The 18,848-nt window shown below is 36.1% G+C and overlaps 1 protein-coding gene across 5 annotated transcripts in view; it reads left to right on the top strand.

Moving 5' to 3' along the window:
* LOC150094664 (NPC intracellular cholesterol transporter 1-like) overlaps positions 1-18,848 on the top strand; it is a 672,338-nt gene that overhangs the window by 496,193 nt on the left and 157,297 nt on the right. For all 5 annotated transcript variants that reach the window (XM_090411086.1, XM_090411087.1, XM_090411088.1 and 2 more), the window contains exon 17: positions 7,067-7,260. In XM_090411086.1, the coding sequence (XP_090267212.1) occupies positions 7,067-7,260 (194 nt within the window). The remainder of the gene's footprint in view (positions 1-7,066; positions 7,261-18,848) is intronic.

Raw genomic sequence — 18,848 nt, forward strand, 5'->3', positions numbered from 1 at the left:
TGGAGTGAAGGACCCATCGATAGAGGTTATAAATCACCCAAACCAGCTATCATACCTTCCATTAAATTTATTCACACGAGATGCACTCACTATCCCCTAAGGGCAAATTATTCCACTCATTCACTCACTGCTCTCTGGGAGAAAAATCTAAAACTTACCCCTTTCTTGACTGTGAACAGACCTCCATGGAAACCTCCATGTTCTCTCCCCACCTTCCATATAACGAAAAATTTCATCAGTTGATATCTTATAACAGTGTGGTGTTCAACCTTTTTTATTACGCAAGCTACTTTTCTATAAAAGGTTATTCGGCGATCTACTCTCTTATATACTCTGATTACTCACAAATAAACAACTAAAAAAAATACACAACTAAAAACTTTATTTGTGTATAATAAGTTTAGTTTAATCCTTTATCCAAGTGTGAGCAAACAAAGTTTGTGTCTGAAAGATGTTGAAAGTTTATTTTTCACTTGGTTAGAGTATAATAAAATTAGTTTAATCCTTTATTGGTTGGTAGTTGGTAGCTTGCTCCACCTTTGCAATGAGTTGCCTGGTGTTGCACTACCTTACCCCAGTCCTGAAGATACTTTCAGGTGCAAACTTTCTTTGCTCACACTTGGATAAAGGATTAAACTAAACTTATTATAGTCTAACCAAGTGAAAAATAAACTCTCAACATTTTTCTCTGAATCCAGAGTAATTTAATAATAAGGTTGTACACCCTTTGGCAACTCCTATAGGTTGGGATGACCTCTCATTGCTTCGGCCTTGGTGTCTCCACTACTGGGCCTGGCTGACACTGACAAGACCTCAATAAAGGTCAAAATCGGTATGGGTAGTGGTCCTTGCCTTAATGTATAGCATTACACATATCCGCAAGGAGATGTGCTTTGCATTATGGGAGATACTGAGATAGGAGTGATGAGAACTTTCTCCACCTTTGCAATGAGTTGCCTGGTGTTGTACTATCTTACCCCAGTCCTTGAAGATACTTTCAGGTGCAAACTTTGTTTGCTCACGCTTGGATGAAGGATTAAACTAATCTTATTATAGTCTAGCCAAGTGAAAAATAAACTCGCAACAACTTTATTTGTGTATTTAAAAATTTATTTATCACTTTTAATTATTTTAATACAACAAATATTTTAATACAACAAAAAAAATATATATATATTGGAATAAAATATTTATTTCTCTATTTTGGAAAACTAAAGTCAGAAAAAACAACAGATTGATTACAAACTCACAAGTTACAGGAAATGCTGGTTGTTTTAAAAAAAAAAAGTTAATGTAAAATTTGGCATTGTTTGGACCTCGCAATATTTTCATAATTAAGTTGATATGAAGAAGTGGCCAATCACAGACAATCATCCAAATGATCATTTGTAATTTGGTTTCTTAATTGATTTTTTATGACGGTCATATTTGAAAAAGTGAATTCTGACAAGTATGTCGATCTGAAACATGACAGAAGTTTTCGCACAATATCAGTTAATATTGGGAATTTTTCATGTGCATACTTCCAAATGACTTCATTGTTTATTGATTTTAAATGTAAAATATTCTGAATGTTTATTATCTCAAGTTCTACTTCAGCTAGTTTTATATCAAACAGCCCACTTATTTTATTTGAAATTTCTGTGATGTTCAAGTTTTCTTGAAATGGATTATTGATAAAAGATACAATCATTTCAGTTTTATTAAAATCTTTAAATCTTCAATTTATTTCTTCCTCAACTAATTCTATTTCACGAATAAATTCTTTTAAATCATAGCGAAGCATTGTTCTGGCCTTGCAAGAAGACTTGAATAAATTGAGTGATTGGGCACGGAAATGGAGGTGTGAGTTCAATGTTGCAAAATGCAAGATTTTAAAATTTGGAAAGCAAAGATGGGATGCAGAATTTATGCTTGGTGAAAATATATTGTTCGAGGTAGAGGAAATAAGAGATCGAGGGGGTGATGGTGGATAAGGATCTAAAATTTACGAGACACATCACCAAAATTGTGAAGACAACACAAAGGCTTCATGAGATGATGCAGAGGACACTGACGTGTAGAAGTAGGGAGATTCTTGTTCCATTGTATAAGGCTTTGATTAGGCCACACATGGACTATTATGCTCAGATTTGGTCACCGGGTTTTCAGAAGGATGAAGAGATGTTGGAAATGATCCAAACACAACTGACCAAGGTAGTTTTGACCTCTGGAATGTTGAATATGAGGACAGATTGAGAAGATGTAATTTACAGGGTCTGGTGGATAGGAGGAAGAGGGGAGATATGATAGAGACCTACATGTTGGTAAGGGGTTGTTATAAGATCAGTGGTGGAGAAGTTCTACAGAGAATAGTGGGAGATCAGGGGGTAACCAGAGGTCATCCCTGGAAACTGTATAAAGAGGGTGTAGGGGAGTGAGAGGCAGGTTTTTTTTCATGCAGAGTTGTGAATGATTGGAATGCCTTGCCTGAGAGTGTGGTGTCTGCAAGGAGTTTGAATGTGTTTAAGGCATGGTATGATGAGATGTGTGTGTGTGATAAAATGACCTCCTAGATGAGTCTTTAATTCCATGAGGTCTTGGGGTAATAATAATAATAATTTCTTGATTTTGTTCTAAAAATTTTCATAAATATGGGAGATGTCTAAATTTTCAGTCATTTATATTTTTCTTTAATAAAAGTAAGTATTGTTGGAAAGTTTTTATTGAACTTAACATGTCAATTAAATGTTTCTCTACCTTGTAACTCTAAATTTAAATTGCTTAATTTCGTACGGAAATCTACTACAAATGATAAGTGTAACAACCATCTTTTATGACTCAATTGTGGATAAATATCTCGTTTTTCATCAAGAAAATTTTTATGTCATTAATTAATACAAGAAATCTTTCTAAAAATTGACTTCTGCTGAGCCAGCGAACATTATTGTACAACAGAAGTTCCCTATTATCATCTGCCTGTAATTTAAATAACTGCCATTGCAGGGCTTTCCTTGAACAGAATTTACAATTTTAAATGCAATATCCAAAACATCTTTTGTGTTTAATATTTTACTACACAGTACTTGTTGGTGAATAATACAGTGGTACGTTAAAAAATCTGGATAGTTGTCATCGTTATTACATAATGAAATGAAGCCTGATTTATTACCAATCATTGCATTAGCACCATCAGTAGTAATAGACACAAGTTTAAAAAGTGGAAGTTTGTGTTGTTTCACAAATTCATCAAATACCAAAAAAATGTCTTCTCCCCTAGTCCTTCCCAATAATGATAGAATTTTCAAAAGTTCTTCTTTACTTGAATAATCTTGAAATACCATTAACTGAGCAATATCAGTGAAGTTGTTTGATTCATCAAATTGTAATGAAAACGCAACACACTGGTGAATGTCTGACATTAACTGAGTATTCAGATCGCCACTTAAAATTTCAACTCTTCTCATAACTCTTGTTCTGGAAAGTTGTAAATCTTTAATATTCGAAATTATTTCATTTTTATTTTTAAAATCAGAAAACAAAGATTCTGCTGCTGTTAGAAACGATTCTTTTATTAACTCTCCATCAGTAAAAGGCTTTTTTTGCTTTTGCTAATAAATGACACACTTTCAAAGATGAAATAGCGACTGATATTGGTTTATTTATTACTTTAAAAATCATATTTTGTTGTCCAGAAAGTCCTGCCTTTAAATTTATAATTTTTGATATACGTATTTCGGAATGTTGGGGAAAATCTTCATCATATTTTGCATGTAGCGATTGAAAATGTCTCTCAATATTACCTTTTTTTTTTTTGAATTGCTACAGATGAATTACAAATCAAATGACAACACTTTCCATTTACCATTGTAAAGAAAAAATCCTTTTCCCATGCCTTGTGAAAATGATACATCTTCGATTTCTTTGATACACTCATGATTACCTCAAATTAAACGAAACGCATACAATGTGCTTTTGTTATACATCTACTTTTGCTATCCAGTCATTACTGCGACATTGTAAACTTTTATTATTATTTAAATTTGTATACTTGTGATTAAAACCAGTTTTAACTTATGGATCTGAGAGCTGGGTCAAAAGTAAAACACTTGACCAAGGACTAGAGACCACAGATATGAGAGTCCTGAGAAAGATTATAGGCGCGAACAGATGGCATCAATGGCAATATCATATTAAAAACGAGGATATTAGGAAAGAACTTGACACTGTCAGCATCCAGGAATACGTTAGCAGAGCTAATCTCAGGTGGTATGGTCACTTAAACAGAATGGGCGAGGAAAGATTAGCAAAGCAAGTGTTCTCTGTCAGGTTGGCAACAAAACGACCCAGAGGAAGACCAAGATATAGGTGGATTGATACGGTACAAAGTGCCTTAGACGATAGAAATATAAGATCTGATAATGTTGGAGTCTTGACAAGTAACAGACTGATTTGGAGGAAAATTGTAGATAGGAAGTTAGTAATGATGTAATTTTTTTCATGTAGTACTATCATATCCTGTACACCCCCTTGAGGGTACATGGCAGGAATTTGATGATGATGATGATGATACTTGTAATTTCTATTAATTACTTATAATTAATAGAAATTTATTAATTTCTATTAATTAATAAAATTAAACATATATCTTATTACGTGCTATGTAGATAAACATAGCACGTAATAAGATAAACAAGAGAGATTCTGAGAGAGAGAGAGAAAGCACACACAGCAAATTAGAATAAAAGAATAAAGTATAGAGTAAAAGACTGTGCGTGCTTTCTCTCTCTCTCAGAATCTCTCTTGTTTATCTTATTACATGCTATGTTTATCTTCCTTTCGAATTACGGGTCTTATGCCTAAGATATTAGAAAATTTATTTAAAATGAAACTGTGCTACTAATAAAAACTGAGAGTAGGTAACACATAAGGTTACCTACTCTCTTTTTACAAATTTTTACTTATTAATCTCTAAGCTTACTCATAAAGAGGTTACCTAAACTGTGTTAAGTTATCTTTACACATTTGATATCAACCTCTAACATGCCAATTGATTCTCTTATGGACATTTGTTAACACTATTAAACATACATCTTAAAAGGTCTTTCTTGTATTAACTATAACAGGAATTATATAAAAGTTTTGAACTTACAAAGGCTCTGTATCTCACATTCAATCAAATGTCTTTCACTAAAAGTTCTATGGCAATTCTTTAGTCTCAGATCTTCTTCATGAAATTTTGGCTCGGCTGCATCTCATCGGGAATGTAGCGGACTGTATGCTCATTCAGCTCTGGCAAAAGGTTACTCTCCCTTGGCGAAAAGAAAAACTTATGAGCGAAGGTGCTTTGGGAAATTTGCCTTGCCTTTTCTCCTCTGCTTGGGTTCGCCAAAAATGCCTGGATGACTGCCTTCTTTTTCTGACATTTCAACAGCCAGAACTGCTGTTAACTGGATCCCTCTCTGGCCTGAAAACTTTTCTCCAGCAATTGGAACTCTTCCTTTCGGCAATTTGAAACCTTGTCTGTGGCCTAGAAGTAGTCGCTCTCTCTAGCAACGTCTCAAACCGAGATGCTCCTTTCTGGAAGCAGGAAACTCCTCTCTCAAGCAATGTGGATCCAGGCAGTCTCTCTGATGGTGACTCTGGATTGGGCGGCCTCCTCTCTGACAGCCATTCTGGAACCAGGACCCCTCCTTCTGCTTGCTTCAGTCCCTTTTTATTTGGCTTCCTCTGAGACCTTGCATGAAGTTCGGCAACCCCCAAAGAATCGGTATGAGTCTTTCATCGGTGTGATGAAAGACTCATACCTCATTAATCTCATTCCAGTTCAGCATGCCTTTGGTTCTCTTCCACTTTCTTTTAATTGTAAGTTGCCGGCCATCGGAAAGTTGTTTGAACTCTTTCTGACTGACATCAGAGATGTTTACACTTAGAGCCTGCAAGCTTTCTGATACATACAAGTTTCAGTAACAATCTTTCTAATACCGCCATATACTGCTTTGGCGACAAAAACATTGCCTTTGTTTTTAACACTCTAACATATTCTTATTAAAGCAGTATATACAGTTAGTTTCAAAAGAGTTATTTACAAAAACATCTAATACAAACTATATCAAGACAAACAAAGTTTATTTTTTTACAATATTCACATGGGACTTAATGATGTAATGTGCTTTGGAATATTTAAGCTACAATCGAGTTTTTACACTTTGCTTATAATCATGTTCACTCGGCTCGCTGTTTGACTTCCACTGATCTAAATTAATTCATTTATCCGGACTTATAAGAAAATTACTGATTTTACAATTTTGACAAAAAATACATAAACAATAGCAATACACTTAAAGCGAATTAAAAATAATACAAAATAATGATAAATAAAATATTATGTTTTCAGTTTTAATTAAATTTGTAAGTAAGGAGGAATACACCAAGAGATCAATGGGTTGAACACCCCTGTCCTATAACACCCATTCAAAAGTTTATAGATCTCTGTCATATCAACCGTCCTTCTCCTGTTAACCAGAGTCTGCAATCCAGATACTCGCAATCTGGCCTCATTAACTGTTGCTTCAGGTAATTATTTCTCAGCAACTGTATAAATTCCATTTCATTCTCTGCTTGTGACCATTCTTCCTTCTATTCCATCTCCCCATAGTTGAAATCCCCCATAATAATTACTTGACCTCTGCTCATCATGTAATGTGTGAGTGTATGTCATCCTTATTTTTCCATATATCCCCTGGATAATAGCAGCAGCCAATTACATATTTAATCCTGTTGGCCTCTATCTCACACCAGATAGCCTAAAATGAACTACCTTCTGAATTCCTGTTCCCCTGCTGTACTTCTGCTCTTTTTGGATTTAATTCTTCTGTTATCATTAACAAAAACCCTCCTCTGTCTGTTCCTTCTTTCCTATCTGAAGACACTATATCCCTTGCATTTTAAATCATTTGAATTCAAAGCAAAGTATGACAAATATAGGTTAGTAGCTTCCCTTTATGATACCATGGACTATGGAGATACTCATGCAATAATAAAAATAATATGCTTTTGTTTATATTTAAATCTGTATATTTTTCAGGATTCTTATATGAGAACATATTTCTACTATTTGAACACATTCCTTAAAGTAGGACCTCCTCTTTACTTCATCATAATGGATGGTTATGACTACAGTAATCAGAGTTTACAGCACCAGATATGTTCCTCGCGGTTAGAGTGTAACAGTGATTCTTTAATGTCCCACTTAAAATATGCTGCACAGATGAAAAATAGGTAATCTGTTTTTATAATACAATGTACAATGGTAAAGTAATAATATAAATTCCAAATACTTCTCAAGTTTAATTGGTATATTTAATGTTTCTTCTTTTGGCTTTTATTTATTTAATTTTTTAATTTTTCTATTTCATTTCCATTGTGGTATGTTATTTTCCTTATTCCTCGATTCTTATGTGTTGAGAGTTTATTTATTTATTATTATTATTTTTTAATATGATTCTTGCCTGTGAAATGTTGTAAAACTGTTGCACATTTTGACAGTATAGGTTGGCTAAAGATAAGATTGTTTTTACATCACTTCTCTGCACACAAGAGGCTGCAAGGCCTACAGAAAATAAATTCTGATAAACGGCAGCATGTGTGGGCTGGAGTCAGGAGCAGAGTAATCTGTTGATATTGTTTTCAGAGAGACTGAGGTTGCAGTCTTGGAATATTTTATAAGGAGGGCTGTTTCAGACAACTGAGATAGAACGAATGTTCAATTTGAAAGTTCAGTTGTGGCATGGTTGGTCAACTGATGGTCTCTTCAACCAACAGGGTGTTGGTTCAAATCTAACCGTGGGCATGGATGTTTGTAAAGACCTACTCTCTGGAAGAGCTTGTATAACTCCTTGAGTTTATAAAAGCTTGTCTTATTTAAAAAATAAATAAAAATCTATCTACCATCCTTTTTTTTTTTATGGATTCTAGTTCTGCTGAATAGCATTCATGAAAATATTTGTACAAGAACTACAATGCAGAAACTGACTATTTATTATTATTATTACACCCTCCATGGAGTTGACAGACTCATTGTGAGAGGTTCATTCAACTGACAACATGTTTATCATATAGAATCTTAAAATCCTTAACACTCCTTGCATTAACAACACACTCTGGTAATGTGTTCAGTTCACTGACAATTCTCCATGTAAAAAATCAACTCCTCACACCCCTCTTCACCACACTTTTACATAACTTCCAGGAATAACCAGGTTCTTCCCTTCTCACCTTCTAATCTTTTTATAATTCCCTCTGGATTAATCTGATAAAATCCTCTCACTAACTTAATCCTTCTTCTATCACCCCCCATGACCATTAGCATTCTTTAGTAAGATAAAGACTAACTATCTTTCCATAGTTAGTCTTTATCTTACTTGCTATATAACAGAAGAATTCTTTGAGATTTCCTTTGGCCTGGCAGGCTAGTTTCTTCTCATAATCTGATTTTGCCTTCCTTACCACACTGGTCACCTTTGTTGCCTGATCCTTGTACTGTTCATGAGCTTTCTGGTCACCTTTCTCCTTATATATCCTCCACAACATTTTTTTTTTTTTTTTTTTTTTTGCAGTTCATGCTTAATGATACTACTTCTCCATCTAACTCCTACCTGATTAAACCTCCTGCCTTTGGTATACAATCTGATATTTGCTTCCCCCAGATGCTCTTTAACTATCTCCCATGCACTAATATTCTTATTTTGCAGGTTTTTATGCCATGGCACATCTTCAAGCGTCCTCCTAAACTTGTCATATGACCTGCCTTATAATTCCACATATATCTCCCCTTCATGACAGAATATTCCTCATGTTTCAAAACCGCCTGAGTCAAAGACCACATGATTACTTTTGGAGGTCATGTAGCCACCTTGGTTGTGGATAGCTCTTCTGATCCTATGACTGGTGTAATATACTCATACTCCAAGCCCTTCCTTCATCACATGCTATCTCAAGTAATTATCTCTCAGTAGGTTTATAAATTTTATTTCCTTCCTGCCAATCTATAATTACTCAGACTGTACTCATTGTACTAATTTGCTCATGCATGTTTTCGAGATCATGCCTGGAACTCCCCTCCTTCCTGGACTGTGGTAACAACAAACCATATATTTTGGCTTATTGGCCTCAATCTCACACCAGACTGCATCAAAAGAACAACCATCCTCCTGCTTGTCTCCTGTTCTTTTTGGCTGCAATTCATCTCCTGTCATCAGAAATAAGCCCTTGCCCTGATAATATGAATAATATGAAATAAGTCTTCCCTGATAATATGAAACACGATAACTGCTATTAGCAAAATGCCTATAGCATTTGGCAAGATTGCACTAACCAGGTGATGGTGGACATCATTTAGGTTCGTGTGTATACCACCAATGTTAACAAAATGAATATGGAAGAAGTTCTTTTTTTTTTTAGGATTCATGAGTTTCATAAATTTTTTGGGAGTTTATGTGGGAGGTTTATTTATTTTTTATTTTAACTACAGTGATAATATATTTATTTTGGTTTACTTTCATGTTAGCATTTCAAAAGTGAAGAGAAAGAAAGCAGATAATAATACTGGGGAATAGATATACTCTTTAGACATAACTGGTAATTAATTTACGGAATTAACAACGCATATAAAGTATATTAATTAAAGATAACTTTAATGAATCACTTCTATATTTCGGCAATGTCACATTGCCATCTTCAGGAACATAAAGATATGGTATGTGCACTAAGGAACTAACAAAGCAAATGAGGAAGAAAGTAAGAAACTAATTTTGTTCCTAAAGTCCTAATGGTGCCCTATTGCGGGCTAATTTGGTAGTCTTGGCAGTTGGGCTGAAGTTCTCATAATGAAAGTCTCCCAAATTTGGGGCAGTTTCATGCACCCAAATTTGTTGAGGTTAGGAACGTTTTTTAGAGCTGCTGAAGATTCTTTGAATAATCTTTCGTATTTAAACTTGCTGCGATGGATTATTTTTGTTTTCTTCCAATGAATTTTATGGTGGGTATCTAAGGCATGGTCTGCCAGCCCAGAGCGGCTGTACTGGTGAAACCGGATGTAGTCTTGGTGTTCTGAAATCCTGATATTTGTTGTTCTGCCTGTTTGGCCAAAGTAGGACAATTTGCAGCTGCAAGGGACCTGGTTTACACCAGGTAGGTCTAGGGGAAGTGGTTGGTCTTTGGTAGAGCAGATAAGGGATGCCAACTTTTTATATGGTCTGTAAAAGGAAGTAAGGTCATATTTTTTGAGGATATTAGTTATTTTTTCAGAGGTGCCCTGGATGTAGGGGATAGTGATAGACTTGGTGTAGTCTTTATTGTGGAGGGGGGGAGGGGGGTTGTGGTTTATAGGTTTTAGTATTTTTTGGATTTTTTTGGGGTTATAGCCATTGGCTAAGAAAGTGTTGAGGATGTGGTTTAGTTCCATAGTCAGGGCCTTGTCATCTGAGCAGATTAATTTTGCCCTGTTATATAGTGTTTTTATCACCCCATATTGTTGTGAGGGGGGATGGTGGGATTGCTGATGAATGTATCTGCCAGTATGGGTGGGTTTTCTGTAAACAGAGAAAACCAAAGATCCATCAAGCTGGCGAGTGATTAAAGTGTCTAGGAAGGGGAGGGTGTTGTTTTCCTCTTTTTCTAAGGTGAACTGGACTCTGGGATGTTGGTTGTTTAAGTGTGTTAGGAAGGAGTGGAGTGTGTCTGAACCATGTGGCCAAATAGCAAACACATCATCCACATAACGAAGCCAAATAGTGGGTTTTTGTGGGGCGGAGTTTAAGGCTTTCTCTTCAAATGTCTCCATAAAGAAATTGGCCAAGGGTGGGGAAAGTGGTGAACCCATGGCTGTCCCCTCTATCTGTTTGTAGAACTTTCCTTGCCAAACGAAATAGCCTGAGTTCATTGTGAACTGAAATAGGGCTGAGATATCGGGAGGAAACTTGGCTTGGATGAGCTCAAGGGTTTCTTTGAGTGGGACATTAGTGAATAGGGAGGAGACGTCAAAACTGACCATTATGTCAGTGTGTTGGAGTGTGAGGTTTTCTATACTGGCTTTAAAGTGGGCCGAGTTTTTTATGTGTGATGGTGTGTTGCCAGTGTAGTGTGTAAGCGTTTTGGCTAAATGTTTGGCTAATTTATATGTGGGGGAATCAATGCCATCCACTATGGGACGCAATGGCACATTTTGTTTATGTATTTTTGGGAGTCCATATAATCGGGGGGGTCTAGAGTTAAAAGGTTTAAGTTTGTTGGTGACTTCCACAGGCCAAGAAGTGACTTTCTTAAGGAGTCTGTGGATAGTTCTAATCTGAGAGCTGGTTGGATTATATTCAATGGAGAGGTAAGTAGTACGGTCTCGTATTAAAGAATTTAGCTTACCTTTGTAGTCTTTTTGTAGTCTTTCCTTTTGTAGTCTTTCCTTGCCAGCAGCTCTAAAAAACGTTCCTAACCTCAACAAATTTGGGTGCATGAAACTGCCCCAAATTTGGGAGACTTTCATTATGAGAACTTCAGCCCAACTGCCAAGACTACCAAATTAGCCCACAAGAGGGCACCATTAGGACTTTAGGAACAAAATTAGTTTCTTACTTTCTTCCTCATTTGCTTTGTTAGTTCCTTAGTGCACATACCATATCTTTATGTTCCTGAAGATGGCAATGTGACATTGCCGAAATATAGAAGTGATTCATTAAAGTTATCTTTAATTAATATACTTTATATGCGTTGTTAATTCCGTAAATTAATTACCAGTTATGTCTAACCAACGTATAAGTCTTACTACTAGACTCTTTAGACATGTTATTAATATAGAGAGTATCCAGAATGTATCCATAGTCTTCATGCTATAATATCCTCGGTAGTGTCCCTTGCATACTACTGCAAGGTCTCCTTCCAGGCATAATTTTGCAGTATAGACAGCAGTGAGCTTATGTACCAGTTTATCAAGAAGTTTCCAAAATACATTAACATCAAGTTCAGTTTCACACTATTTGGCTGCTAGCCTGTGGAATTCCATTACAGCTGTGCCCTCAAAGAATGGGAGGCCCTGAGGCCCTGGTTCTCCAGAGTATTTAGCATGTCCTTGTAGGGTATCACTCACACTGTATGTTAGAAGACGTGCAGGAACAGAAACCAGAACCCCTGCTCTGGGGATCAAACATGGCAACAGTCACTTCAGGCTCCAGTAAGCAAGATGGAGGTATTTCACCAGAGAGTGCAGGTTATCTACCATCCACTAGGTCTAGTTGGCATTTCGTCCACCTAGGAAGATATCCTTTTACAACAGGATGTGCTGCTATTTTCTGAGCATCCAGTGGTGGAAATGGGCTATATCTTGAGAAAGCAGGGTTGACTTGACCAGGATTTGCAGTATATTGTGCATTACTAACTCATATATGTTGTATTATGGTTCTTCTGTTTGGAGACTAAAGGTAATACTTTATAAGCCACCTCAGGGTCAAAGAAGGGTAGTCCACCCTGATGCAAATCAACTCTTATATGTGATTCAAGAAATTCAAGAATTTTGCATTATTCTGAAAGTCTAAACATAATCATTGGGATAATAAGAAAAGTGGAACTCTAGGGCAAATGTAAACTACTCTTCAAAAAATAATGTGCTATTTATAATGTGTACATTATCTGTATAAGAAATGTGAATATTAAGTCTCCTTAGCTTGTTTAGTATTCACAATGCCCTTTGATTGGAAAGATCTTGGTCTGAGTCCTGCCCAGCATGCAAAGAATCTTTCCTTATTTCAAGTGAAGATGATTTAGCTGGTCTCAAACATAGGTGGCAAAATTTTTTTTTTGTAAACTCCAGTTTTTCATTTGCAAAACAGACAAACTAGCCAGAAGAACAAACGAACGAACGAACGAACACACACACACACACACACACACACACACAAAATTTACAGACATAGTAAACAAATACATATAGGTTTAATCACCATATCATTTAAAGTATTCAGGTTCTAAGAAGCCAAGTTACTTGGTGTGATGGGCAATTAACCTAACATATACTGACACATTTCCCATAACTACATAATGATGTATCTAAATGTAAACTTCTGTAAACTCTGCCATCTATTATTGGGCTTGTTTCTTATGATTCTAGATTTAAGGCCTCTGGCTTCCCAGGTGCATTTGTTTATGTACTTCTTCATGCTTATAAATCTGAGTAATATGATATCGATCTTGGGGATGGATATCAGGAGATTGAGACAAATGTAAACTACTCTTCAAATTTGCCCAAGTATGACAATGATAAGTTGGAGATGTAAGCAAAGAGATGGAATGAATTTGAATATTTTTCCAATGAATCAATTGGTGAGACTGTGGCTAGAAGTGCAGGTAATGAGTAATGTGAACAAGAGATCAGATGAAGTTAGAGGTGGTGTGAATAAGGAGAGTGGATCAGTTGAGACAAAGTGTGTTTAGTGTTTGTAAACAAGAGGTGGTATGAGATGAAAATGTTAGAACAGAAATGCAAACTGGACAGGGAAATACGATGGGGGGAGGGGATAAGATTAATCTGAGAGAGAGAGACAGTGAGAGGAGAGTAAATTCTGAAAGCAGTAATAAATATATGCATTCAAAAGTTTCATGCGAGATTAGATTTTAGATTAGATTTCCTATCTTTGAGTTTCTTATTCGGCTAAGAAATAATGTGGTATCCAATATCCACTCAATTTTGAATAATTTTACTTCGCCGAAGTGAAGCCTGTTGGCTCTTATTTCAGTAATTGTATTTGTGCACCTTTTTTGGCAACTCGTACAGTAAAGATATAAGTTCTGACCATTGAAACCTTAGTATTACATCTAGATCTTCCTACTCACTGATGAGACCTCAAGAAAGGTCGAAACTGATCTCGGTAGTGACCTTCTCTCATAATGTAGAACAGTAATACATCTCCTAGGAGCTGTGTTTTACATTATGGGAAAATACTAAGAACAGTGATCGGATCTTACTCCACCTTTACTACGAGTCACCCTAGCATTGCACTACCAGGTGTTGGCTTACGCTTGGACTTGCTGATCTTTATATAGGTTCTATATTCGGCATGAAACTTTTAGATTAGATTTCCTATCTTTGAGTTTCTTATTCAGCTAAGAAATAATGTGGTATTCAATATCCACTTAATTTTGAATAAATTTACTTTGCTGAAGTGAAGCCTGTTGGCTCTTATTTCAGTAATAAATATATGTATTTATGGGTTTTCCTGGGATCCATGGAGAGTTGTTGAATCTGAGCAGATATATGGAATGAAGGGTAAAGGTGAGTAGATGTGGAGCAGTCATATGAGAAGGTGGCATAAGCAGGACTGGTTATAGACCAGAAAATGAATTTATATAATTATTTATGAATGCTAATAGTATCAGAAATAAGGGATGAAATTACTGTATTGATTGAATTTATTTGCCTGAAAATAGTTAGAATAAGTGAAACATGGTTGGATGAGAATGATACCCTTACTGGAATACAAATGGAAGGCTATTATGTTTTCATGAGGATAGGAAGTGCAAGAGGGAAGTGGGAAAGTGCTGCTGATGAATACAGGTGAATTACACCTACACAATATTCAGATTCAAGAGGAAAATAGCAACAGTGGTTCTAAAGCAGAATAGTATGAGGTGAAAATTGTGAGTGGGATGTTTAGTTGGTTATTGCTATAGACCAAGTGATGTGAAGGGCAGAGATGTATAGACAAATTGGTTTAGTGAACAAGAAGAGGATGATCATTCTGGCTGATTTTAACTATGGTAATATTGATTTAAATTAAGACATAGTGTCAGGAAATAAGGAGCATAAATTCTTTGAGTTCTTTAGGAACAGCTATCTTAGTAGCATATAATGGAGGGCATATGAAAGTCTTAGACCTGCTAATATCATCAGAGGATGTGATTGTGGAGTGCTCATTCTTCCTCCAGTTGGCAACAGTGATGATGAGTTGAACATCCTCTCAACTGTAGCCAGTCTGAGAACTCCTGTGAGGAAGGGATATTCACTGGTTTCCATAAATTAAGGAACAAAGACAAGAATCATGATAAATCAGGGAAAAACATATTAAAGTCAGGTACATTATTTAAAAAATGATGCCAAGTTTAGTTATCATATGCAAATGAACTATGGCATGAATTTGTGCATTTTGGAGTGGTTTTCTACTCATCTAGAGCAACAACAACAAGACAGTTTTGATAGCAAAATTCTTGGACATCATTTAACCAATGAAGTCAGGTGGCAAGGTATCATAAGATACCAGCCAAAGTTAGGTAGAGGTAGCCAAATAGTTGCCTGTGAGTCCATCTGTGGTTCACAGATTGTGGAATCAGTTCCAACAGTTACAAACAACATCCTGGAGATACATTGAAGGAAGACCATGAGCTACAACTGCAGTGGCTGATCGATATCTCCGATTATCTGCTCACTGAAACAGGAGTGATACCCTGAATCAGCTGTGATTTAACCTCTTGTTGACTATGGGAACATTGGTATCTGCTTCTACTGTGTGCAGAAAGCTTCACAGGTGGTCTGTATGCTAGCTGACTAGTAGCCTACATTCCCCTATTCTCACACCACATTAGAGAATGTTTGAAATGGACCAGGCTCCACATCAACTAGACAAAGAGATCAATGGTGATCAGTATTGTTTACAGACAAGTTCAGATTTGCTCTACAAAGTGATACCAAGCATGCTCTGATCTGGAGAGAATTATGGATACATGATCAGCACTCTAATATCCACGAAAGCGACACTTATGGTGGAATTAATGTGATGGTTTGGGAAAAGAATGTGCCAGGGAGTTGACATCTGTCTTGACATATTTTTTTAATATGAGTCTTGCACTCGGTCAGGTTCCTAAGGAGTGGAAGGAAGGCAAGATTGTGCCACTTCGTAAAGGAGGTGATCGAACTCAAGCATCAAACTATAGGCCTATCCATGTGTCAGGTGTTGTGGTTAAGTTGTTGGAGAAGTTTGTGAGAACTAGGATCCAGAGTTGGGTTGATAACAATGGTATTATTTTTGATGGACAGCATGGATTTGCTAAAGGGAGGTCATGTTTTAGTAATCTACTTACTTATTACAATAAAGTGACTGCTTCCTTGGACAGAGGAAAAGGATACACAGTAATATACTTGGATTTCGCAAAGGCTTTTGATAGAGTACCTCATGATAGGTTGACAGTCAAAAGAGAAGATGGGGTTGGATATTAGATTGGTGCATTGGATTGATGACTGGCTATCTGATAGGTATCAACAAGTTGTGTATGGGGGAGCGATATCCAGGAAAAGGAAAGTCACTAGTGGAGTGCCTCAGGGGTCTGTTTTAGATTCATTGCTGTTTAACTTGTATAACAGCAATGGATCTATTTCAGTTGTTTGTAGATGATGCAAAGTTGGGACAAACCATTAAGTGTAGTGAAGATGTTGTGGCCTTAGAGGAAGACTTGAATAGATTGAGTGATTTGCATGGAAATGGGGATGTGAGTTGAATGTTGCAAAATGTAAGGTTTTAAAATTTGGAAAATAATGATGGGATGCAGAATTTATGCTTGGTGAGAATATATTGTTGGAGGTATAGGAAATAAGAGATCTGGGGGTGATAGTGGATAAGGATCTAAAATTTAGGAGACACATCGCCAAAATTGTGAAGACAACACAAAGGCTTCTGGGAATGATGCAGAGGACACTGATGTGTAAAAGTAGGGAGATTCTTGTTCCGTTGTATAAGGCTTTGATTAGGCCACACATGGACTATTATGCACAAATTTGGTCACTGGATTTTCAGAAGGATGTTGGAAATGGTCCAAAGGCGACTGACTAAGGTAGTTTCTGACCTCTGGAATGTTGAGTATGAGGAAAGATTGAGAAGATGTAATTTGCAGAGTCTGGTGGACAGGAGGAAGAAGGGAGATATGATAGAGACCTACAAGTTGATAAGGGGTTGTTATAGGATCAATGCTGGAGAAGTTTTACAGAGAATAGTGGGAGATCAGGGGAGAACCAGAGTTCATCCCTGGAAACTGTATAAAGAGGGTGTGAGTAGGGGAGTGAGAGGCAGGTTTTTTTCGTGCAGAATGATTGGAATGACTTGCCTGAGAATGTGGTGTCTTTAAAGAGTTTGAATGTGTTTAAAACACGGCATGATGAGCTGTGTGTGTGATAAAAGGACCTCCCAGATGAGTCTTTGACTCCATGAGGTCTTGGAGTGGTAATAATAATAATAATAAAAACAACAATAATAATAATAATAATAAAAACATCTCATTAGGTGTTGTTGGAAGTTTTTCCACTTGGTTAACCAAATGGAAAAACTTCCAACAACTATCTCTAATCCAGAGAATTTTAATAAAAAGGTGTGATACCTTTTGGCAACTTGTATATGAAAATATGAATTCTGCATTACTTCAACTTTGGTATTAGCTCTGGCTCCCACTGATGAGACCTCAATAAAGGTCGAAACCAGTCTGGGTGTTGTCTCTTTCCATAATGCATAGCACTATACATAGGGGAGAGAGTTGCCCAAATCGTACTGCTTAAGACATTTTTGACATATTTATTGCCCAATATGCTTTTAAATGATAAATGATGTTTGTTTCTATAAATTGATTCCTTATGCATCTCATGCCTGTATTTTTAGCTTGTTGTTTCCTTTTTTGCAAGTGTTTTAAACGTTTTTTTTATGACTCTGCAATCGGTAAATCACATTTGGGGGGGTAGTAATATATTTTGTCCTCTTTCAGTACACCACCACAACTTTCATGAACCCATAACTTGCAAGTAATGCATTGAATCATATTTTCTAAACGTGCTTGTCGACAAAGGAAGCAGAACCACTCTTCTTCATTTACAGATATATTAATTGCTTGTGTGGTACTTGTTGATGGAGCGTTAAAATGAACTTTATCAGAACTTCGATGTTTTGACTTCGCATGAATCTATAAAACCTTTTTTTACCTGCCAATTTGGTATTGCAATTAAATTTATGTTCAATATTATTTTGCACTGCTATTTCATATGCTAGTCGTGTATTTAGGACATGTAATGTCCTAAATCGTACCAGTACGATTTTAGAAACACTACAGTGGTATGATATAGGAAACTATGCATTTCGTTTAAAAAACTAACATACCCTTAACAAGAGTTAAATGGTTTTTATAAAACAAATATTGAAAATTATATAACAAGTTTAGTATCAAAAAAAATCTAGTAACTTACCATGAAAAGTTATTATTCAATCAATATCATCTATATAAATAAAGTCTAAATTTACATTGAACTTACTTGATTTTTTTCGACCTTAATAACTCATGAAAATCACAATATAACCTCTCAACTTTTTTCCTACAATACAGACTAGTCATTTGGTTTATGTGGCAGCCACTAGATACCGCTTATATTAATTGGTTTATGGAAAATACCTAAAGTACGATTTAGGCACTGGTATGCATTAGGCAACTCTCCCCTACCTGTAAGGATATGTGCTTCGCATTATGGGATACTAAGCCAAGTGATGTGAAGCTATAAGCTGCTATATACGAGTTGCACCAGTCCTGAAAATAGTTCAGGTGCAAACTTGTTTGCTTATACTTGAATAAAGGATTAAACCAAGTATATAATTTCTTGGTATCTTTAATTTATCTCATTAGGTGGTTGTACCAACCTGTAGATGCTTCTTAGCAGAACCATGAACTGCAACTTATAGAGATGATGTCCTTGACCCTTATGTTCATCTCTATGCAGATGTGATAGTGGAGATATTTATCCTACAACATAGGCAGTATAGGCAAATGAAGTGTGCCAAGGCTTTACAAAAATCCTATTTTGT

Source organism: Typopeltis vanoorti, chromosome 21 (assembly GCF_054136105.1).
Source record: "Typopeltis vanoorti isolate ZY-2024b chromosome 21, IOZ_Tvanoo_1.0, whole genome shotgun sequence".
Taxonomy (NCBI): Eukaryota; Metazoa; Arthropoda; class Arachnida; order Uropygi; family Thelyphonidae; genus Typopeltis; species Typopeltis vanoorti.